This window comes from Lepus europaeus, chromosome 21, assembly GCF_033115175.1.
Source record: "Lepus europaeus isolate LE1 chromosome 21, mLepTim1.pri, whole genome shotgun sequence".
NCBI lineage: Eukaryota > Metazoa > Chordata > Mammalia > Lagomorpha > Leporidae > Lepus > Lepus europaeus.
The window spans coordinates 43719478-43742929 of NC_084847.1; the positions used below are offsets into that span (position 1 = coordinate 43719478).

The 23452-nt window shown below is 53.2% G+C and overlaps 1 protein-coding gene and 1 pseudogene across 1 annotated transcript; one reads left to right on the forward strand and one right to left on the reverse strand.

Annotated features, from left to right (window-relative positions):
• Positions 1 to 25: 25 nt before the first annotated feature.
• On the forward strand, positions 26 to 1843 carry LOC133750511 (proline-rich nuclear receptor coactivator 1-like; annotated as a pseudogene).
• Positions 1844 to 1901: 58 nt separating this feature from the next.
• On the reverse strand, positions 1902 to 5162 carry LOC133750512 (cyclic AMP-responsive element-binding protein 1-like; the record flags this gene model as incomplete). The annotated part of the gene is made up of 2 exons (XM_062180093.1): positions 1902 to 1955; positions 4440 to 5162. Coding segments are annotated over 2 exons (777 nt in total), but the record flags the coding sequence as incomplete, so codon positions are not given.
• Positions 5163 to 23452: the final 18290 nt, after the last annotated feature.

Sequence of the window (23452 nt, forward strand, 5' to 3'; positions counted from 1 at the left end):
CTGTTGCTGCTCTGCCACTGTCCCCATGGTCTGTGGTCTGCACTTCTTTCTGGCTCTCTCAGCAGAAACCACCACCACTGCCCTGGAATCACAATGGCTTCACTTCCTCCCCCTTTTCCTCCACTTCTTGCTGAGCCACTTTCTTCCTAGCACTCTGACCTTTGTCTCTGTCCAGCAGCAGGAGCCCTTCATCCTGGGTGGCCTGGTTGCGCCGCTTGGCTTTTCTGCTAGCGGTTACTCCAGGACCCTCCTGATGGTGACCACAGCTCCGCCGCCTTTACCCTGGATCCCAGACTCCTGCGTGCAGACCCCGACCCTCTTCCTCCCTCACTTCCTAGAGGGAGACAGCTCCTGTGTGATCCCCCAACCTTGCGCTCCAGTAGCTCTGCCTAACTGCAGCCCCATGATGCGGGAGGCACCCTTCAGGTGGCACAGAAGAAGTGGTGAACAAGGTATGGGTCAGCCTGGTGGGTCAGCTGTCCAGCCGCTTGCACCAGTATCGCAGCACTGACAGAGGCTGGAGGGCGGCCCATCCGGGTGGCAGGACAGAGCAGGGTGCAGGAGGCCCCAGGCCAGGCCGCTGAATCATGCCTGGCTCCTGGGACAGCAAGCCAACTGAGGGAGCGAACTTGGTCCCTGGGCCACTGTGACCTGCAGCATCTGGCCAACTCCCACCCAGATAAGAGGTTTTAAAATCAAAGATAGGAAAATCAGAGAAAGTTACCCTTTCCCACAGCCAGCTTGTCAATGGTATACACGTGAGTGTACAACCAAAAATAGACAGAAAAGCAAACCCAAGTTGCCAGTGACCAAGATGACTCCTACAAAAAAAAAATGAAAGTAACTTATGGCAGGACTCTGTTTCATCTGATAGAATTCAGAAGCAGGAAAAAAAAAGACCTTTTAAAAATGCAGAGAATATTAAAAACATGCATTTGAAGAAATCAGCATTTCTAACTGAAGTGAGCCAAAAGGAAAATTATGCTGGCATGAAATTTAGTAATCCACCATCTCCTACTGTTCTTCCAGAGCCTCCTAGTCACTGGATGGGAAGCCCTGTTGAAAATTCCAACCAAAATGGGGAGCTGATAGCGGTGTACTTGAAAACACTGCTGAAATGCAAACTTAAGATTTCAGATTTCAATACATATGTAAAACATAGTTTTTTCCCAACTCCCTGGACTCTTGGAAGTTGGTACAGATCTGGAAAGCTGCCTTGTTGCTTTGTAAGAGTACAAACAATGAGTTTTAAAAGCTATATATAAACAGCTTGCATTATATTTTGTATTTTGTCAATACTGTATACCATGTATTATGTGTATATTGTTCATATTTGAGAGGTGCATTATAGTTTTGTTATGAAAGTATGTATTTTGCTCTGCCCACATGGCAGGTGATTTGTGTGTATATATACATATATTTATAATATTATATGTTATAATATATATTTTCTATAGATAATGGAAAAATTTTAAGGGTACTAAAGCACATGGAAGACCAGTTTATTTGCTCAAGGTACTGAGAGTTTACCAAGAAACAGCTGTCAAATCTCAAGGTGAAGATCCAAACGTGAATAGTTTACTAATGCACTACTGAAGATTAAATCTGTAGCACAATCATTGTAAACAATGGAGTTTGTCTTTATTTAAATTGTTTGCTACCTTCCAATGTATAATTACTGGAAAAATTCCTCTCCCTATTTCTACCAAATTTAGTTTCTTGTTTTTGGTACATATGCATTATTCAAATTTAAGATGCCTCTAATTTTAATGCCAACAAAATCTGTTATAATTAAATTTTAAAGTAATAATAATTTGGCTTTCCCCCTTTAAACTAGTCTTGACTTTTTGTGTGTGACTGTTCTGTGTGTGACCATGAGATGATTTTGTGTGACTGCATTTTTAATTTCCCATTTTACTGGCTATGTCCTTGTTCTTATACTGATGATCCTTCCTCTACAAAATTCAGAGCAACAATTTAATATTTCTATATCTCTGAGGAGGAATTGCCCATCTCACAAGTGGAAATGGTAGTGGATAAAGAAAAACTGGTTAGTTTATGACTGAGGATATATTTTACATGTAAACTTTTTCATGAAATATTATTTGAATTAATATATCATGCAGTTTTCAGTAGAAGACAATGATGCCTACTTTGTTTTATTACATTAATCTTGAGTGGTGGTACTTACACTAAAAAAAGTATAGCTGATGCTGAAACAGTGGGTGGAGATTTTAGAGGCTTGCTTAAAGATCAGCATGGCAGTTCAAACTTCATTCTCAATATGTTTCCAACTCAGAAATTCTAAAATACACTTTCTATAAGGTTTCACTTATGCAAACCAAAAGTTTGTCTCAAAGGAGAAAACTTTTCTAAGTGGGCAATATTTAGTTATTAAAATAAAAAAAAATTGTTAAATGGGTACATACTTGCATATGATTCTTAAGGTCGAATTCATGAGAAAGGTGCTACTGGAGGTGTTTTAGGTCTTAATTGGCTCCCAGAAGGAGAGTGAAGACTTTTTAACTTTTTGTGTGGTAGACAGTATGGGCAGAAGGTTAGAATTGCTGTTAACTTGATGAACAGTGACAAGAGGGTAGGATGATTTGCATTATGTAGATGTACCACAAATTTGTGTAATAGCAATGTATGCTATCTTGTACTCATAGCTCAAGCCTGAAAACCAATTCTTTGTCCCTGGATATAACATGCTTGTTCTTATAGAGGGAGATTAAGCTGTACTTTAATATTATATATTAAATGATTAGGAGGTTATATTCCAATATGACAATATCCACATCCAAGGATGTCTTACTTGTAGGAGTCATGCTGTTTTCAAGTATGCACATGGTGATTCTTTTGTCCGGACTTCAGAGGAGGTCCCACCACCTGGGCAGCATGAGCCGCCTCTGCCCAGCAACCTTCCCAGAGTAAAAGGCCACCCAGACCATCCTGCTGGTGAGTGCCTTTGTGGTCACCTACCACCTTAACCTCATCATCCTGTCTATCTCAGTCCATGTGTGGTGGACATACAGCAAAGTCTGAGTATCTGGAAGTTAGTATTTAATGCTTATGCTATGGTTAGTCCTGTGGTGCTGCTCAGTTCTGATAAAAGAGTAATCAATATTCTGAAAAGCACACAATGTAAGAGCCACTAATGTTTACTAATATTGTGATGAGATATTTTTCTTGAAAAATATATTCTAATGCAATTAAGTTATTCAGTAGCATAAGATTATTTTTTATTTCTGTAAGAGGAACATTCCTTATTTCATATATACAGTTTTAAGAGCAAAATGACACTTTATCAGATTAAAATGAAGTGCAATTATTTGATAATATCTTAATAGTTTTTAAATTTGATACCTCAAGGATTATCAATTCTTTACTTCAGTGTAAATCATAGTTTGATGCATATCATGTATCATCTTATTTCATTTTCTTTACTGTAGAAAAATATTTCTTCTTGACAGGTAGGTTTAGAAAGCTCCTATTGGTAATCAAATCTCTGTGTTTATTTTTGATTATGTTTTATTCGTCTTGGTCCATTAACTAGATTTTACATAAGGATCCAACTCTAGCTCAAATAATTGCTTTTGGCATGATTAATTTTATGTCTGTTTTACAGCACCATACAAGTTGTTAAAAGGATTATTTTAGTCACCTCTGTGAATGATCTCTGTATTCCTCGTATTGTTTCTAATTTTTTTCTCCCCTGATGTTATGAAGTGTGATTATGTATACTTTTGTGTCTTTTTGACACAACGCCTTTTGTAATTCAAGAGTTTGTAAGCATAGAGTCTTTTAAATCATCCATGTTTGGATATTTCAATCTTCTTGCTAACCTTCATGTTTTTGTAACTGTGCACTTATTTGCTATAGCTTTATATCCCAGCGCTATATTTAACCGGATCCATTGTTCTCAATATGCTTGCTCACCAGCCCTCTTACCATCCCTGTGCAGTTCTCACCCATGTTTTATATTTACTTTATTCATAATATTTTCACCTCTTCACTTTCTCATTACTTTTCTATACATAGTTTATAATCTTGCAACTTGTTCTTTCCACATTATTTTGGTTTCCTATTTTCTCACTATATGGACTTAAATATTTTAAGGATAACTCCTATACGTAGAGTTATGTGAAAGGAAATTTTTAAAGGCCCAAATTCTGGTACCTTATTTCCAGAGTGAAAACTAAACTATATATATATATATTTTTTTTCTGCTTTCCAAATATTTATTTGAGAGGTAGAGTTACAGAAAAAGTGAGGGAGAGACAGACAGGTCTTTATCTGCTGGTTCACTCCCCAGATGGCTGCAATGACCGAGCTGGGTGGATCGGAAGACAGGAGCCAGGAGCTTCTTCCAGGTCTCTTAATGTGGGTGCAGGGGCTCAAGTACTTGGGCCAACGTCCACGGCTTTCCCAGGCCATACCAGAGAGCAGTTCTTCATTAGACAAACCTCTCTCTTCCATGCTGCTTCTTCGGCAGGCTGTGTAGGAAGTGCTGGGAAGGAAGCCATAACAACTCCAGGGGCAATGGTGCTAGTGGGTGCTGTGCGGATCTGGTATGTTTGTACATCTCCAGAAGCAGCTTGAACAACAACTTGGTTGCTGGGCGCTAAGATCTGTTGTCCATCCATGGTCTGTGCATACTGTAGAATGGTAGTACCCGGCTGAGTGGCAGCTGCATTGGTCATGGTTAATGTTTGCAGGCCCTGTACCCCATCGGTACCATTGTTAGCCAGTTGTATTGCTCCTCCCTGGGTAATGGCAATATACTGTCCACTGCTAGTTTGGTAAATCAGAGTCGGCATCGTTACAGTGGTAATGGCAGGTGCTGAAGTCTCCTCTTCAGATTTCTCTTCTTCAATCCTTGGCACTCCTGGTGCATCAGAAGATAAGTCATTTAAAATTTTCCTGTAGGAAGGCCTCCTTGAAAGAATTTCCCTTCGTTTTTGGGAATCAGTTACACTATCCACTGACTCCTGTGAATCTTCACTTTCTGCAGTAGTTGAAATCTGAACTGTTTGGACTTGTGGAGACTGAATAACTGATGGCTGGGCCACCTGAATAACTCCATGGACTTGAACTGTCTGCCCATTGGGCAGTTGTACTAATGTTACAGTGGGAGCAGATGATGTTGCATGAGCTGCTGGCAGTTACTTATTTCTGATGCATCGGTATATCAAAACTGAGATTTTCAGTCACTTCATTTCTATTGTTTATTTCACTTATCTGTGGCAATGTTGTACAAGGCACATGGGTTTAATATCTTTTTGTCACCCCTATCAAGATGGGGCATTGGCTTCTTGGTTGACTGCTTCTCTGGCTCATTCTCTGGATTCACTCTCATATCTTGGAAGTTGTAACTTGTTCCTTCCAAGCTGATTTGCCATTTTAAGAATTTTTGTTATTTTCCTGTGTTAAGCCTTTCTATATTAAATTTTTTAAAGATAATAATTTGCCCAAAAAGCACAAATATCAGCACTGCACATGTGAATAAAATATGTTACATGGTATTTTTGGCACATATATGAGAATTTTTGTAAAAAATATTTCTTCATTTGAAACACCCTAATATTCTATATTTTAAAATAATTTATAGAAAGTGCTTATTTATTATTAGTTGAATATCATTCTATATTTGCTCATATCTTTGAAATGATAGCACTCAGGGCAGAGAATAATTGCTACACATAGACATTTCTTTTTTAAAAAACACTAAGCTAGTGATGGTATGATTATTTACCTGAGCTCAATTCTTTCCACATTCTTTTTTATTTTTTAAAGATTTATTTTACTATTTTATTTTTTAATTTATTTGACAGGTAGAGCTAAAGACAGTGAGAGAGAGACAGAGAGAAAGGTCTTCCTTCTGCTAGTTCACTCCCCAAATGGCTGCTACAGCCGGCACTGCACCAATCTGAAGCCAGGAGCCAGGTGCTTCTTCCTGGTCTCTCACACGGGTGAGTGCAGGGGCCCAAGCACTTGGGCCATCCTCCACTTCCCTCCTAGGACACAGCAGAGAGCTGGACTGGAAGAGGAGCAACCGGGGCTAGAACCTGGTGCCCATATGGGATGCTGGCACTGGAGGCAGAAGATTAACCAAGTGCAGCACGGTGCCAGCCCCTGTTTTGCTATTTTAAAGACAGGAATACAGAGAGAGGGAGAGAGGTCAGTCATCCATCCTCTGGTTCACTACTCAAATGGCTGGAGATGAGCCAATCCAAAACTATGAACAGGACCTTAGTCTGGGTTCCCATGTGGGTGCAGGGGTCATGGGTACTTGGGCCATCCTCCACTGCTTTCCTAGGCACATTAGCATGGAGCTGGAATAGAATTGGATCAGTTGGGACTTGAACTGGGACCCATATATACTATAGCACTGGCCCCTCTCCATGTTCTTTGCCAAGCTTGTTTATCAGCACTCTGTTAATGGTAAAAATAATCTGATTTTTTCATATAATTCAGCAGATAATTAAATGAAACTTAAAAGAACTTGGCCTGTGGCTACCTAGCACTTGTTTGTTATGTGTTTTTGTTGGCTTCTGTTGTCATTTTTCAGTGCCTAGAAAAAGGTGCTCTGTTCAGTTTCTGTTGTTAAACATTGAAAGGCAGACCTTTCCATTCACAATATTTTTATCTTTATTTTTATTTTTTATTGTTTAAAAGATTTATATATTTGAAAGTCAGAGTTAGAGAGGAGAGGCAGAGAGAGAGAGAGAGAGAGAGAGAAATATGAAGGTCTTCCATCCACTGGTTCACTCCCCCAAATGACCACAATGGCTGGAGCTGTGCCATACAAAGCCAGAAACTGGGGGCTTCTTCCAGGTCTCCCACATAGGTGTAGAGGCACAAGAACTTGGGCCACCTTTGACTGCTTTCCCAGTCCATAGCAGAGAGCTGGATCAGAAGTGGAGGAGCCAGGACTCAAACTGGCACCCATATGGGATGCCAGCACTGCAGGTGGTGGATTTACCTGCTATGCCGCAGTGCCAGCCCCATTACCATCATTTTTAAAGATCTCAGAAGAATGCTGCTGGTATTTTGATTGGGTGCACGTGGGTAATATGGACATTTTGATGATATTAATTCATCTAATCCACGAACATGGAAGATTTTTCCATTTTTTGTGTCTTTTTTTAATGTTTTGTAATTTTCATCTCAAAGATCTTTGGACTTTGACTTCATTGGTTAATTTTATTCCATGGTATTTATTTTTTGGTAGCTGTTGTGAGTGGGATTGTTCTTAGAAGTTCTTTTTGTGCCAGGATATTTTTCTGTGTATTCAAAGGCTACTGATTTCTTGTGTTTTAGTTTTATACCTGTCACTTTACCCAGCAGATTTATGAGTTCCAATAGTCTCTTACTGGAGTATTTGTTTCTCCTTTATGTAGAATTATGTCATCTTCAAATATGGATAGTTTGTCTTCTCCTATCCAATTAGTATAATTTGATTTCTTTTTCTTGCCTAATGGTTCTGGCTAAAACATCCAGGATTATTGAATAGCAGTGGTGACAGCAATGGAACCAGGCATTCTTGTCTGGTTCCAGATTTTGGTGGGGATGCTTCCAACTTTTCCCCATTGAATAAGATGATAACTGTGGGTTTGTCATAAATTGCATTGACTGAGTTGAGGAATATAATTTCCATATGCAATTTGTTTAAGGTGTTCAACGTGAAAGGATGTTTAGTTATATAAAATGTTTTCTCTGCATCTAATGAAATAATCACAAGGTTTTATTGTTCATTTTGTTAATGTGATGTACCACATTTACTAATTTGTGAATATTGCACCATCAGTGCATACCAGGGATAAATCCCACTTGGTCTGACTGAACTTCTTGATGAGATGTTGCATTCTATTAGCTAGTATTTTGTAGAGGACTTTTGCATTTATGTTCATCAAGGGTATTGGTCTATTGTTCTTTTTATCTTTTGTTTCTTTTTTTCTGATTTAGGAATTACAGTGATTCTTGCTTCATAGAATAATCTTGGAAATCCCCCTTCCCTTTCAATAGTTTTGAATAGCTTGGGAAGAAGTAGAATTAGTTCTTCTTAAATGAGTGGTAGAATTCAGCAGAGAAACCATCCTGTCCTGCTTTCCTCAGCTCCTCTTTGTTGGGAGAGTCTTTATTACTGATTCAATACCCATCTTCGTTATTGGTCTCTTTCAGTTTTCTATGTCTTCATGACTCAATTTTGATAAATTGTATTTGTCAGAGAATCTACTCATTTCTTCTAGATTTGTTGGCAGATTGCTCTTTTTAGTAATTCCTGATGATTCTTTTTATTTCTGTGTTATCTGTTGTTGCATTTCCTTTTTAATCTCTGATGTGTGTGTGTGTGTGTGTGTATTAGGAATTCTATGTGCCTTTTTCACTTAGACTCCCCAGAATTACTCTCCTTGACAGAAAGCCTTCACAAGTCTAGGGAGTCAAGGATACTGAGCTGATTCACAGTGTTCCCATTTTCTCTGTGGCAAAACATCAGCCATTTATGTGAAATTGTGATGAATCTTCTCTAGAGCAGCCCATATCCAAGGTGAATATCTTTGAGTAGTCCCAGCCAATGTCAGGAAATATAGACACATTTCCCAACAAAGCCCAACCACCATTTCTAACAAACATAATTGTGAGAGACAAAAATGGATAATGTTTTAGTGTCCAAGTTTGTCATTGTTGTACTGTGACATATAATCACTATGGAAATAACAATATATGATTTTCCACCTAATCATTCTAGTATAATTGAATGGATTTGTGAGTGTCATAGACTTGAGATACCATTTTATGCTTGATTATCATTCATAGATAGTTTATTTTCCCCAGTTTAAAATGGTTAGTTAATTAATAGTTTACAACAATCATTGTAATATTTTTATAATAATTACAAATTAGACTGAATTTAAGAAATATTTTTGGTAAAATCTATTTGACATCTTTAGATTAAAGTCATACTCGCTTTAAAAAATAATCAAGATGTATGTTCTTCCTTTTCTCTGATGTAGATAGTTTGATATCCTCTAATCTGGATGGATTTGGTTTATTTCTCCTTGGAAAATGTAAGTACCCAGTGTTTTAATATAGAAGAAATCTTCAGTTATATTCACTCTTTCTTATCTATTCATTGGCTTTCAGTTTTCATTACAGTTAGTATTTTTCTATTAAATGATCCATTTATTGGATTTTCAAGATTCTTCGTAAAGATCAGTAAAATAGTTTCATATGAACTTACTCTATTTTCTTTTTTGCATGCTTATTTTTCCTTACAACGTTTTTTGTAAATATTTATATGAAAGGCAGAGTTACAGAGAGGCAGAAACAGAGAGAGAGAGAGAGAGGGAGGGAGGGAGGGAGGGAGGGAGGGAGAGAGAGAGAGAGAGAGAGAGAGAGAGAGAGATGTCTTCCATCTGCTGGTTCACGCACCAAATGGTCACAGTGGCTGGAGCTGTGCTGATCTGAAGCCAGGAGCCAGGAGCTTCTTCTGGTTATCCTATGTGGGTGCAGAGGCCCATAGTCTTGAGCCATATTCTACTGCCTTCTCAGGCCATAGCAGAGAGATGGATCAGAAGTGGAGCAGCTGGGACTCAAACTGGTGTCCATATGGGATGTCAGCACTGCAAGCCACTGCTTTACTTGTCACACCACAGTGCCAGCCCCTAGAATATATAATACTGTGTATTAACAATTTGTCCTCCCCTTCTTTTAAAATTAGGTTATCTATATTAATTTTTTTTAAGAACTGACTTTTGGATTTATTTATGATTCTAATATTTTCTTGGTTCTACCTTATTAAAATTTTATTTCATGTTTTTCAATTTTTCCTATCTACTTTTTTGTGTTTTAATTGTTGAGTTGTTTCCCAAGTAAAATTATAGAATTTATGTATGTAGACATTTGATGCAATGCATTGTTTTTGCTAAGTGCTTTGGAACCAATTAAGAGATGATTTTAAGCCATGTTTTCAACTGGCATTCATGCGGCATGGGCATGTCCATGGACAAGCACAATGCTGAAAAAACACAAGCTGGGGGGCTGGCTCTGTGGTGTAGTGGGTAAAGCCACCACCTGCAGTACCAGCATCCCATATGGTGCCGGTTCAAGTCCCGCCTTCTCCACTTCCAATCCAGCTCTCTGCTATGGCCTGGGAAGGGAGTAGAAGGTGGCCTAAGTCCTTGGGCCCCTGCACCGCTGTGGGAGACCTGGAAGAAGCTCCTGGCTCCTGGCTTTGGGTCAGCTCTGGCTGTTGCGGCCAACTGGCAAGTGAACCAGTGGATGGAAGACCCCCACCCTACTTTTCTCTGTGTTACTCTTTCAAATAAATAAATCAATAAAGCTTTAAAAAAAGAAAAAAAATACAAGTTGGGAGAACTGAATCGGCCTGGTTCTGCCTTAGGGAATGGCAGCTTACTGGGACTCAGCTCTGAAATTCTACAGGACAAAATGGGTACTGGAAGGTTTAGCATGTGAGTGGATGGTCCAGGGTCTTGTAGAGCAGCCCAGAGCTCAGAATTGGAATATTCATGCTGGTATCAGGGGAAAGACTGTGGATGGACCTCCCATGTTCTGATGACAGAGCTGGTATGGACAGTGCCAGGCAGTGAATGGGCATTTGGCTTGCTTAAGAGCAAACTCAAGTACCCAGAGTGGCTTATGGTGTTCAGTGTTATGGTATTCAGTGTAAGTCTGATCTCTGACCCTTGGTTCCAGACCTGCATATGTGGGGCATCACACAGGCTTGGGTTCTATGCTCATATTGACACTCCAGGGCACCCCATGATGGCTGGAGCCCTGGCCTTACCTAACAGACCTCAGCTTCCAGTCTTAATCCTCAGGGTTGTGAGTGGAGTCCTCTATGGGGGTCACAGCTTGATGAGGAGAAGGCAAGCCTTCCAGAGCCCAGTGGATAATTTGGAGGAGACACAGTTGTAGATGAGTGGGGGATATGAGAACTGGAGGCAATTTTGGAGTAGACAGCCAACTTCTGACTTTGTGAGATAGGGTTGTGGAAAGGTGCCTAGCCACAGTGTCAGCATAGGGTATCTCTGGAAACATGCTGACAGGCTGAAAATAGAATGGCCTGGATTTTGTGGGTGGTAGATGAGAAGCCTGATAGGGAGAGTGACTCTTTGGGGAGTTCTGGTACCCCAAGGGTTGTTTGAAGACCTGCGCATAAGAACAAATCTCTGCCAGCAGCTGTTGGGGGCCGTGCAGGGGCCCCAAAGAAGCATCGGCAGTGGGGATTCCCAAGGAAAGAGGTGGTGGCTGCTGGAGTCCGCGTGGTGGCCCAATGATGCTGGAGCAGCAGAGGTGCCTGAGCAATGAGGCAGTGGTGCTGGGGACCATGCTGGGGGGCCCAATGACAGGTGGCTGTGGGGGATCGCACTAGGGCACAAGAACTTGGCCATACTGGCTGTGCCATAGGAAGGAGAAGGATGCAGCAACTGTGGGCAATGACGCAGAGGCTGGTAACGACTGTGCCAGGGGCCCAATGACTTGGCAGCTGCTGGGGTCCACATGGGGGCCCAAAGACTCAGTGGCAATGGAGGTGCCCATAGAAGGGGTCAGTGGCTTTGGGAGCAGAGCAAGGACTTAAAGATGGGTAGGCAGTAGGCATGCCAGAGAGAAGAGGTGGAAGCCGCTCATGTCCATTGGGGGCCCAATGACGCTGTGGCAGTGGGGCTGCCCGAGTTAGGAGGCCACTGGGGACCATGTGGGGGCCTAATAATGCAAAGGCACCGGAGGTGCCCAAGGCAAGAGGTGAAAGCTTCTGGGTTCCCCGTGGTCACCTAATGATGTGGTGACAGCGGGAGTGCCCAAGGAAGGAGCTGGTGGGTCCTGGGGGCTTCACGGAGGGCCCAAATAACCAGTGGCAGCAGTGGAGCCCAAGAAGTAGGAAGCATCCTCGGGCAATCATAGGGACTGCTCAGGGTGCCCAATGATACAATGGTAGCAGGGGTGCCCGAGGACAGTGGTGGTGGCTGCTAGGGACCTTGTGGGGATGCCAATGAGGTGGCTCCTGGAGTCCACGAGGGGTAGGGGTCCCTAAGACGCGGCAGCCGCTGGGGTGGCCGAGGAAGGAGGTAGCAGCCTCTGCAGTACGCCTGGGGATTTGAGGGTGTCTGAGGAAGAGGCCAGCACCTGCTAAGGGCCGTGCAGGGGCCCCAAAAAACAGGCAGCAGTGGAGGTTGACCGAGGAGATGGCAACCACTGAGGACCGAGTGGGGGCCCAATGGTGCAGTGGCAGCGGGGGTGCTCTGGAAAGGAGATGGCGGCTGCTGGGGTCTGCGTGGGGGCCTAATGATGAGGCGGCAGTGGGAATGCCAGAACAAGGAGGTGGCAGCTGCAGGGGACTGGGCAGGAGGCCCAATGACAGGTGGCTCCTGGTGGCACACTGGGGCACAAAGACATGGCTGCATGGGGAGTGACTGAGGAAGAAGGAAGCAGCCAAGGGGGGCCATGAGGTGGCTGCTGCTAGGGATCGCCTGGCATGCCCAATGATGCAGTGACAGCAGGGGTGCTTGGAGACGGAGGCTGTGGCTACTAGGGACCGCACGGGGACACCAATGACTTAGTAGCTGCTGGGGACATGTGTGTGTGTGGGGGGGTACTAAAATGTAGCAGCTGCGGAGGTGGCCGAGGAAGAATGAGGCAGGTGCTGGGGTCTGCGTGGAGTCCCAAAGATGAGGGGACAGAGGGGGTGTCCACGGAAGGAGGTATCTGCTGCTGGGGTTCCCATGGGGACCCAATGAGGCAGTGTCAGCCAGGGTGCTTGAGGAAGGAGCCAGCAGTGCTGGGGCCCAAGAAGCAGGGACAGAAGGGTTGCCAGATAAAGGAGATGGCCGCTGCTGGGGTCCACCTGGGGGCCCAAAGATGCGGCGCATGCAGTAGTGCCTGAGGAAAGGGCTGGCGGCTGCTGGGGGTTGCACAGGGGCCCCAAAGAAATGTTGATAGTGGAGATGCCCGAGGGAGGAGGTGGAGGGTGCCTGGGGTCCAGGTGGGGTACCAATAACAACGTGGCAGTGGGAGTACTCCTTAAGGAGACAGTGGCAGCTGGGAGCTCAATGACGAGGCAGCAGCGAGGCTGCTGGGGACCACACAAAGTCCCAATGACAGGTGCCTGCGGGTGTTCCCACTAGGGCACAAGGACGTGGTTGCACGGAGTGCCATAGGAAGGAGAAGGAGGCAGCCAAGGTGGGCAATAACAAGGTGGCTGCAGGGGTAGGACATGCTGGGGCACAAAGGCATGTTGCACCGCAGGTGCCCAAGCAAGGAAAAGGAGGCAGCAAAGGCAGGCAATGCCGTGGAGGCTGCTGGGGACCTCACAGGGTACCCAGTGATGTAGTGACAACAAAGGTGCTGGAGGACAGAAGCCGTGGCTGTTAGGGACCACACGGGGACCCCAATGACTTAGTGGCTGCTGGGAGCATGCAGGTGGGGACCCTTAAAATGTGTCAGCTGTGGTTTGGCCAAGGAAGGAGGTGGCGGCTGCTGGGGACCGTGTAAGGGGCTCAATGACAAATGGCTGCAGGGGGGCCCACACTGGGGCACAAAGGCATGGCAGCACCGCAGGTGCCCAAGGAAGGAGGAGGAGGCTGCAACGTCTGGCAATGACTTGATGGCTGCTGGGGATTACACGGGTTTCTGAATGATGCAGCGGCAACAGGGGTGCCCAGGGACAGAGGCGGTGGCAGCTAGGGACCACCTGGTGGCGCCAATGACTTGGTGGCTGCTGGACTCAGCGCGTGGGGGTGGGGGTGCCCTAAAATGCGGCAGCCACAGCGTTGCCCTAGGAAGGAGGTAGAGGCTGTATGGTCCCAGTGGAGACCCAATATCGTGGCCAAGCAGGGGTGCCTGAGGAAAGGGCCTGCTGCTGCTGCTGGGTCCCTCGCGGCTTCCCCAAAAAATTGTCCGCAGTGGAGATGCAGGAGGCAGGAGGTGGAGACCCCTGGCATCCACATAGGGGCCCAATGATGAGGCAGCAGTGGGAGCTCCTTAAGCAGGCAGTGGCAGCTGGGGGCCACACAAGGGGCCCAGTGACAGATGGCTGCTGGTGGCTGCGCTGAGGCACAAATACATGGCTGTAGGGGGGGTGCCTAGGAAGGAGAAGCTGACAGCCAAATATGATGCCATGGCTCCTGGGGACTGCACCTGGGGTTGCCACTCCTGCAAGGCCCCCAGCACCGTTGTCCCTTCCTCAGGCACCTCAGCTGCCACCGCATCCCCACCCCTGCAAAGATAGATAGTAGCCTGCCAAGAAAAGTTGCAAAGGCTAGGGTGCAAAAATAGGAAAGTAGAAAATGGAAACTTTAGAAAATGGACGCTGTAGCCCACTGGAGCTCTGAGCTTTTTTCGAGTGCGTGGTGGCTGCTGTGTCTCATTGGCTAAAAACAAGTCCCCATGTTGGCTTGGCTCCCTGCCTTCCTCCTCCTCTTCCTTGGAGGCTACAGCAGCAGAAACAGTGCTCCGGAACCTGGCTTTACCAGACTGAAGCAAGCACTCTCTGTACTCCGGCCTGGAAGTGCAAAGCCTAACATAGAAAGCAATTCTGGCCCCACAGCCAATAGCTGCCTCCACCCGCCCATGGGGCCCTCGCCATGCATACAAGGGCTGGGGACATGGGCGGGGGGCGGGGTCACGTCTGGGGTGCCAGGGCGGGGCACTCACGACAACTACGGGGCTTGGGGCCCTGGGCCGGGTGGAGGGCAGTGTAGCGCCTGGGATGCCCAAAGCGGGGCCCTCGCAGCACTGTGGGGACTGGGGCCCCGAGCTGGGAGGGGGGGGGCAGGGTAGTGCCTGAGGTGCCCAGAGCGGGATTCTTGCCACGCCTGCCCTCGCTGTGCCTGCGGGGCCCTCGCAGTACCTGCAGGATCTGTGAACCTAGGCGGGAGTGGGGTCGAATCTGGGGTGCCCAGGCCGGGGTCCTCACTGTGTCTGTGGGGCCCTTGCAGTGCCCTCAGGGGCTGGGGATCCAGGCAGGCTGGGCGGGGTGGTGTCTTGCGTGCCCAGTGCGGGGCCCTTACTGTACCTGCAGTGGCGAAGGACCTGGGCAAGGGTAGGGCCGCATCTGGGGTGACCAGGGCAGGGCTCTCTCCATGACTGTAGGAGCTGGGGATCCGGGCAGGGGGTGTGGTCCCATCTGGGGTGCCCAGGGTGGGACCCTCAGCCTGCCAGAAGGGGTGAGGGCTCGGGTAGGAGACGGGGTCCCGTCTGGGGTGGCCAGGGCGGGGCTATTGGCATCCTTGCAGGGGCTTGGGACCCAGGCAGGGGCGGGTCCCATCTGGGGTACCCTTACGAACTCTCTCATAGTGCCTGCAGGAGCTGAGATCGGGGCGAGGGCCGTGGTCAATGTGGGGTTCCCAGGGCGGGGCACTTGCAGTGCCTGTAGGGGCTGCGAATCCAGGCAGTGGGCGTGGTCACATGTGGGGTGCCCAGTGCAGCGCTCTTGCCATGCCTGCAAGGGTTGGAGATCCGGGTGGGGGGCGTGGATGCGCCTGGGGTGCCCAGGGTGGGGCCCTCAGTGTAATTGCTGGGCCCTCGCTGTGCCACAGGGGCTGCGGATCCGGGCGGGCGAGGCAGGTTTGCAACATGGATGCCCATGACAGGCACCCTCTGGGCCTGGCCTGGCTGTGCATGCGGGGCTCTTGCCCTGCCTGCAGTGGTGGGGACCTGGACAGGGGGCAGGGTCTCGTGTGGGGTGCATGGGGTGGGGCTCTCGCCAAGTATGCTGGGGCTTGGGACCCGGGCAGGGGGTGGAACATCATCAGGGGTTTCCATGGCGGGGACCTCGCTGTGCCACAATGGCTGAGGACCAGGGTGGGTGAGGTGGAGTTGCGTCTGGGGTGCCCAGGGTGGGGCTCTCGCCATGCCTGCAAGGGCTGGGGATCTGGACGGGGGCGGGGTCGCTTTTGGGGTGCCATGACAGGGCCCTTGCCCTGCCTGCAGTCTGGGGATGCAGGCGGGTGGCTGGGTCCCATGTGCAGTGCCCACCCGGGGCCCTCAGTCTGCCTGCAGGGGTGGGGACCGGGGTAGGAGACTGGATCCCATCTGGGGTAGCAAAGGTGGGGCTCTCGCCTTTCCTGCAGGGGACTGGGCCCCAGGCAGAGGGCAGGGTGGCGTGTCAGGTGCTCAGGGAGAGCTCTTGCAGTGCCTGCAGGGGTGGTGACCTGGGAAGAATGCGGGGTCCAGTCTAGGGTGCCCAGTACAACACTATCGCCATTCCTGCAGGTCTTGGGACCCGGGCGGGGACAGGGTCGCATCTGGGGTGCCCAGGGTGGGCTCTTGCAGTGCCTGCAGGGGCTTGGGACCTGGGCATGGGGCAGGTCGCTTCTGGAGTGCCCAGGGAGGGCTCTCGAAGTGCCTGCAGGCGCTGGGGATCTGGGCGGGGGGTTGGTCACATCTGCAAAGCTTAGGGCGGGTCCCTTGCTCTGCCTGAGGGTCTTCTCTGTGCCTGTAGGGCTGGCGACCCCAGCTTGGGGCGGGGTCTCGTGTGGGGTGCACAGGGCTGGGCCCTCACCGTGCCTGCAGTCTGGGGACATGGGTGGGTGGCTGGGTCCCATGTGCAGTGCCCAGGCCAGGGTCCTCAGTCAGCCTGCAGGGGTGGGGACCGGGGTAGGAGGCAGGCTCCCAACTGGGTGGCCAGGGTGAGGCTCACGCCATTCCTGCAGGGGATTGGGCCACGGGCTGGGGGCAGGGTCGCATCTGCGGTGTCGAGGGAGGGCACTCACAGTGCCTACAGGGGCGGGGACACGGGAAGGATATGGGGTCCCCTCTGGAGTGCCCGGGGTGGGGCCATCAGCCTGCCTGCAGGGGTGGGGACCCGGAGGCGGGGTCCTATCTGGGGTAGCCAGTGCAGCACTATCACCATTACTGCAGGGGATTGGGCCCCGAGTGGGGGGCGGGGTCGAGTCTGAGGTGCTCAGGGCTGGGCCCTCAGCCTACCTGCAGGGGTAGGGACCTGGGTAGGAGGCGGGGTCCCATCGAGGGTGGCCAGAGCAGAGCTATCACCATTCCTGCAGGGTTTGGGACCCGGGCAGGGTGTGGGGTCGCATCTTGGGTGCCCAGGGAGGACAATCGCAGTGCCTGCAGGGGCTAGGGATTGGGGCAGGGCGCGGGTCGTGTCTGGGGTGCCCAGGGAGGGCTCTTGCAATGCCTGCAGTGGCTTGGGACCCGGGCAGGAGGCGGGGTCGCGTCTCGGGTGCCCAGGGAGGCCTCTCAGCTTGCCTACAGGGGTGGGGCCAGACTAGGATGCAGAGTCCCATCTGGGGTGGCCAGAGTAGTGCTATCGCCATTCCTGCAGGGTGTGGGACATGGGCGGGGTGCGGGGTCATAACTTGGGTGCCCAGGGAGGGCTCTCGCAGTGTTTGCAGTGGCTGGTTACCTGGGCGGTGGGCGGGTCGCCCACGGGGTGCACAGGGAGGGCTCTGGCAGTGCCTGCAGGGTCTTTGGACCTGGCCGGGGGGCGGGGTCGCATCTGGAGTGCCCCGGGGCGGGGTCCTCAGCCTGCCTGCAGGGGTGGAGACCTCGGTAGAAACTGAGGTCCCGTTTGGGGTGTCCAGAGCAGCGCTATCGCCATTCCTGCAAGGGATGGGACCCGAACGGGGGGAGGGGTCGCATCTGGGGTGCCCAGGGAGGGCTCTCCCAGTGCCTGCAGGGGCTGGGTATCTCGACGGGGGGCAGGTCATGTCAGGGGTGCCCAGGGAGGGCTCTTTCAGTGGTCACATCTTCACTACTTAGGGTGGGTCCCTCTATCTGCCTGAGGCTCTTCCTGTCCTGTAGGGTTGAGGACCCTGTTGTGGGGTGGGGTGTCCTCTGGGGTACACAGGGCTGGGCCCTCGTCATACCTGCAGGGGTGGGGACCTGGGTAAGAGGCAGGGTCTCATGTGGGGTGCCCGGGGTGGGGCTCACACCAAGCATGCTGGGGCTTGGGACCCGGGCGGGGGGTGGAGCATCATCAGGGGTTTCCAGGGCAGGGCCCTCCCTGTGTCACAGTGGATGGGGCCGCAGATGGGGATTTGGGGTCGCGTCTGGGGTGCCAAGGGAGGGCTCTGGCAGTGCTTGCAGGAGTTGGGGATCTGGGCGGGGGAGAGTCGCATCTGGGGTGCCCAGGGTGGTCTCTCGCAGTGCCTGCAATGGCTTGCGACCTGGGCAGGGTGCAGGATCACGTCTGGGGTGCCCAGGGAGGGCTCTGGCAATACCTGCAGTGGCTTGGGACACACACAGAGCCAGGGTCGTGTCTGGGGTTTCCAGAGCAGCGCTATCGCCATCCCTGCAGGGTTTGGGACCCGAGCGGAGGGCAGGGTTGCATCTGGGGTGCCCAGGGAGGACTCTTGCAGTGCCTGCAGGGGCTGGGGATCTGGGCGGGGGGCAGGTCGCATCTGGGGTGCCCAGGGAGGGCTCTGACAGTGCCTGCAGTTGCTTGGGACCTGGGCAGGGTGCAGGGTCGCTTCTGGGGTGCCCAGGTTGGGCTCTCACAGTGCCTGCAAAGGCTTACGACCTGGGCAGGGTGCAGGATCGCGTCTGGGGTGCCCAGGGAGGGCTCTGGCAATGCCTGTAGTGGCTTGGGACCTGCGCAGAGGCGGGGTCATGTCTGGGGTGTCTAGAGCAGCACTATCGCCACCCCTGCAGGGTTTGGGACCCGAGTGGAGGGCAGGGTCGCATCTGGGGTGCCCAGGGAAGACTCTTGCAGTGCCTGCAGGGACTGGGGATCTGGGCGGGGGGCACGTCGCATCTGGGGTGCCCAGGGAGGGCTCTGGCAGTGCCTGCAGTGGCTTGGACCTGGGCAGGGTGCGGGGTCGCGTCTGGGGTGCCCAGGGTGGGCTCTCGCAGTGCCTGCAGGAGCTGGGGATCTGGGCGGGGGCATGGTCACATCTGCAATGCTTAGGGCGGGTGGGTACCTAGCTCTACCTGAGGGTCTTCACTGTGCTGTAGGGCTGTGGATCCAGGCATGGGGCGGTTCTCATCCGGGGTGCACAGTGCTGGGCCCTCGCCATGCCTGCAGGGGTGGGGATCTGGGTAATAGGTGTGGTCTCGTGTGGGGTGTCCTGGGCGGGGCTCTCCCCAAGCATGCTGGGTCTTGAGACCGGAGCAGAGGGTGCAGCATCATCAGCGGTTTCCAGGGCGGGGCCCTCGTTGTGCCACAGTGGCTGGGGACCAGGGTGGGTGAGATGGAGTCACATCTGGTTTTCCCAGGGTGGGGCCGTCAGCCTGACTGCAGGGATGAGGACCCGGGTAGGAGGCAGAGTCCCGTCTGGGATGGCCAAAGCAGCGCTATCACCATCCCTGCAGGGTTTGGGACCTGGGCGGGGGGCGGGGTTGCGTCTCCAATGCCCAGGGAGGGCTCTTTCAGTGCCTGCAGGGGCTGGGGATCTGGGTGGGGGCGTGTTCACATCTGCAATACTTAGGGCAGGTCCCTCGCTCTGCCTGAGGGTCTGCCTGTCCTGTAGGGGTGGGGACCCGGGTGTGGGGCAGGTTCTCCTCTGGGGTGCACAGGGCTGGGCCCTTGCCCTGCCTGCAGGGGTGGGAACCCAGGTAAGAGGCGGGGTCATGTGTGGGGATCCCGTCGTGGACGCATCTGGGGTGCCCAGGGCGGGGCCCTCAGTGTGCCTGCGGGGCCCTCACTGTGCCACAGGGGCTGGGGACCCAGGTGAGTGAGGTGGGCTTCTGTCCTGGGTGCCTAGGGCGGGGATCCCTCTGGGCCTGCCCTCGCTGTTCCTGCCTGCAGTGGCTTGGGACCTGGGCAGGGGGTGGGGTCGTGTCTGGGTTGCCCAGGGCGGGGCTCTCACAGTGCCTGCAGGGGCTGCGAATTCGGGCAGTGGGCGTGGTCGCAACTGGGGTGCCCAGTGCACCGCTCTCACCATGCCTGCAAGAGCTGGAGATCCGGGTGGGGAACGTGGATGTGTCTGGGGTGCCCAGGGTGGGGCCCTCAGTGTGCCTGCGGGGCCCTCGATGTGCCACAGGGGCTGGGGATCCGGGCGGGCGAGGCAGGTTCGCAACAGTTATGCCAATGACGGGGACCCCCTGGGCCTGGCCTGGCTGTGCCAGCGGGGCTCTTGCCCTGCCTGCAGTGTTGGGGACCATGGCAGGGGGCCGGGTCTCCTGTGGGGTGCTCTGGGCAGGGCTCTCGTCAAGCATGCTGGGGCTTGGGACCTGGGCCGGGGGTGGAGCATCATCAAGGGTTTCCATGGCGGGGACCTTGCTGTGCCACAGTGGCTGGGGACCAGGGTGGGTGAGGTGGGGTCGCATCTGGCGTGCCCAGGGCGGGGTTCTCACCATGGCTGCAGGGGCTGGGGATCTGGATGGGGACAGGGTCCCTTTGGGGTGCCATGACAGGGCCCTTGCCCTGCCTGCAGTCTGGGGATGCGGGCGGGTGTCTGGGTCCCATGTGCAGTGCCCAGACCGGGGCCCTCAGTCGGCCTGCAGGGGTGGGGACCCGGGTAGGAGGCGGGGTGCCGTCTGGGGTGGCCAGAGCAGCGCTATTGCTATTCCTGCAGGGGATTGGGCTCCGAGTGGGGGGCGGGGTCGCGTCTGGGATGCCCAGGGCGTAGCCCTCTGCCTGCCTGCCGGGGTGGGGCCTGGGTAGGATGGGGAGTCCGGACTGGGGTGGCCAGAGTAGCGCTATGGCCATTCCTGCAGGGTTTTTACACGGGCGGGGTGCGGGGTCGTATCTGGGATGCCAGGGAGGGCTCTCGCAGTGCCTGCAGGGGCTGGGGATCTGGGTGGGGGACTTGGTCACATCTGCAATGCTTAGAGCGGGTCCCTCGCTGTGCCTGAGGGTCTTTGCTGTGCTTGTTGGGCTGGGGACCCCGGCGTGGGGTGGGTTCTCCTCTGGGGTGCACAGGGCTGGGCCCTCGCCATGCCTGCAGGGGTGGGGATCTGGGTAAGAGGTGGGGTCTCTTGTGGGATGCCAGGGGCGGGGCTCTCACCAAGCATGCTGGGGCTTGAGACCCGGGTGGGGAGTGCAGCATCATCATCAGGGGTTTCCAGGGCAGGGCCATCGCTGTGCCACAGTGGTTGGGGATGCGGGTGGGCCATTGGGGTCACATCTGGGGTGCCCAGGGCAGGGCCCTCAGCCTGCTTACAGGGGTGGGGACCCGGGTAGGAGGTGGGGTCCCAACTGGGGTGGCCAGAGCAGCGCTATTGCCATTCCTGCATGGGTTGGGACTTGGGCGCGGGGCGGGGGCGGGTTCGCATCAGAAGTGCCCAGGGAGGGCTCTTGTAGTGCTTGCAGGGGCTGGGGATCTGGGCGGGGTGCGGGTCGATCTGGGGTGCCCAGGGCAGGGCTCTCGCCATGCCCACAAGTGCTGGGGATCTGGATGGCAGCGGAGTCACATTTGGAGTGCCAGCACAGGGCCCTCGCCATGCCTGCAGTCTGAGGGCCCAGGCGGGTGGCTTGGTCCCATGTTTGGTGCCAAGGCCAGGGCCCTCAGTCTGCCTGCAGGGGTGGGGACCGGGTTAGGAGGTGGAGTCCCATCTTGGGTGGCCATGGTGAGACTCTCACCATTCCTGCAAGGGCTTGGGCCCCGGGCGGGGGCGAGGTCGCATCTGGGGTGCCCAAGGAGGGCTCTCACAGTGTCTGCAGATGCTGGGGATCTGGGCAGGGGCGTGGTCACATCTGCAATGCTTAGGGCGGGACCCTCACTCTACCTGAGGGTCTTCGCTGTGCCTGTAGGGCTGGTGACCCTGGCTTTGGCTGGTTCTTCTCTGCGGTGCACAGGGTTGGGCCCTCGTCATGTCTGCAGTGCCTGCAGGGGCTAGGGATCGGGGCCGGGTGCGGGTCGCATCTGGGGTGCCCAGGGAGGCCTCTCAGCTTGCCTACAGGGGTGGGGCCGGAGTAGGATGCAGAGTCCCATCTGGGGTGGCCAGAGTAGTGCTATCGCCATTCCTGCAGGGTGTGGGACATGGGCAGGGTGCGGGGTCATAACTTGGGTGCCCAGGGAGGGCTCTCGCAGTGTCTGCAGTGGGTTGGGACCTGAGCAGGTGTGGGGTCGCGTCTGGGGTGCCCAGGGAGGGCTCTCGCAGTGCCTGCAGGTTTGGGGGATCTGCGTAGGGGCGTGTCGCGTCTGGGATGTCCATAGAGGGCTCTTGCAGTGCCTACTGCGGCTCAGGGATCTGGGAGGGGGCGGGTCGCATCTCAGTTGCCCAGGGAGAGTTCTCGCAAAGCCTACAGGTGCATGGGACCTGGGCAGAGGGCAGGGAAGCGTCTCGGGTGCATAGGGAGGGATTTGCAGTGCCTGCATGGGCTTGGGACATGGGCAGGGGGCGGGGAAGCTTCTGCGGTGCCCAGGTAGGGCTCTCGCAGTGCCTGCAAAGGCTGGGACCGGGATGGGGACGGGTCGCGTCTGGGGTGCCCAGTGAGGTCTCTCGTTATGCATGCAGGGGCTTGAGACCTGGGCAGGGGGCGTGGTCTCGTCTTGCATACCCAGGGAGGGCTCTCACAGTGCCTGCAAGGATTGGGACCAGTGCAGGGCGCGGGGTCGCGTCTGGGGTGCCCAATGAGGGCTCTCACAGTGCTTGCAGGGGCTGGGGATATGGGCGGGGGTGGGGTCGCGTCTAGGTGCCAAATGAGGGCTATCCCAGTGCCAACAGGGGCTAGGGATCTAAGCCGGGGCTGGTCGCATCTCGGGTGCCCAGGGAAGGCTCTCGCAGTGCCTGCTGGTTCTTGGGACCTGGGCAGGGGGCGGGGTCATATCTGGGGTGCCAGGAAGTGCTCTCGCAGAGCCTGCTGTGCTGAGGATCAGGGTGCAGGCAGGTCGCGTTTCCGGGCCCAGAAGGGCTCTCGCCGTGCCTACAGGGGCTGGGGACCTGCCCAGGGTGCGACGAAGCGGCTCTGGTGCCCAATGAGGGCTCTTGCAGTGCCTGCAGGTGCTAGGACCCGGAGAGGGGCGGGTCGCGTCTCTGGTGCCCATGGAGTCTTCTCACAGTGCTTGCAGGAGCTGGGGCCCTGGGCAGGGGGCGGGGTCGCATCTGGGGTGCCCAGGGAGGGCTCTCACAGTGCTGCAGGGGTGGGGTCCCGGTGGGGGCGTGGTCACAAATGCAATGCCTAGGGCAGTCACTCGCTGTGCCTGAGGGTCTTCTCTGTGCCTGTAGGGCTGGGGACCCCATCTTGCGGCGGGGTCTCATCTGGGCTGCACAGGGCTGGGCCCTCGCCTGCATGCACGGGTGGGGGCCCGGGTAAGAGGCGGGGGTCACGTGTGGGGATCCGGGTTATCGCCGTGGACGCGTCTGGGGTGCCCAAGGCGGGGCCCTTAGTGTGCCTGCAGGGCCCTCGCTGTGCCACAGGGGCTGGGGACCCAGGCGAGTGAGAGGGGCTTCTGTCCTGGGTGCGTAGGGCGGGGATCCCTCTGGGCCTGCCCTTGCTGTTCCTGCGGGGCCCTTCCTCTGCCTGCAGTGGTGGGGACCCGGACAGGGGTTGGGGTCTCGCGTGGGGTGCTCAGGGAGGTCT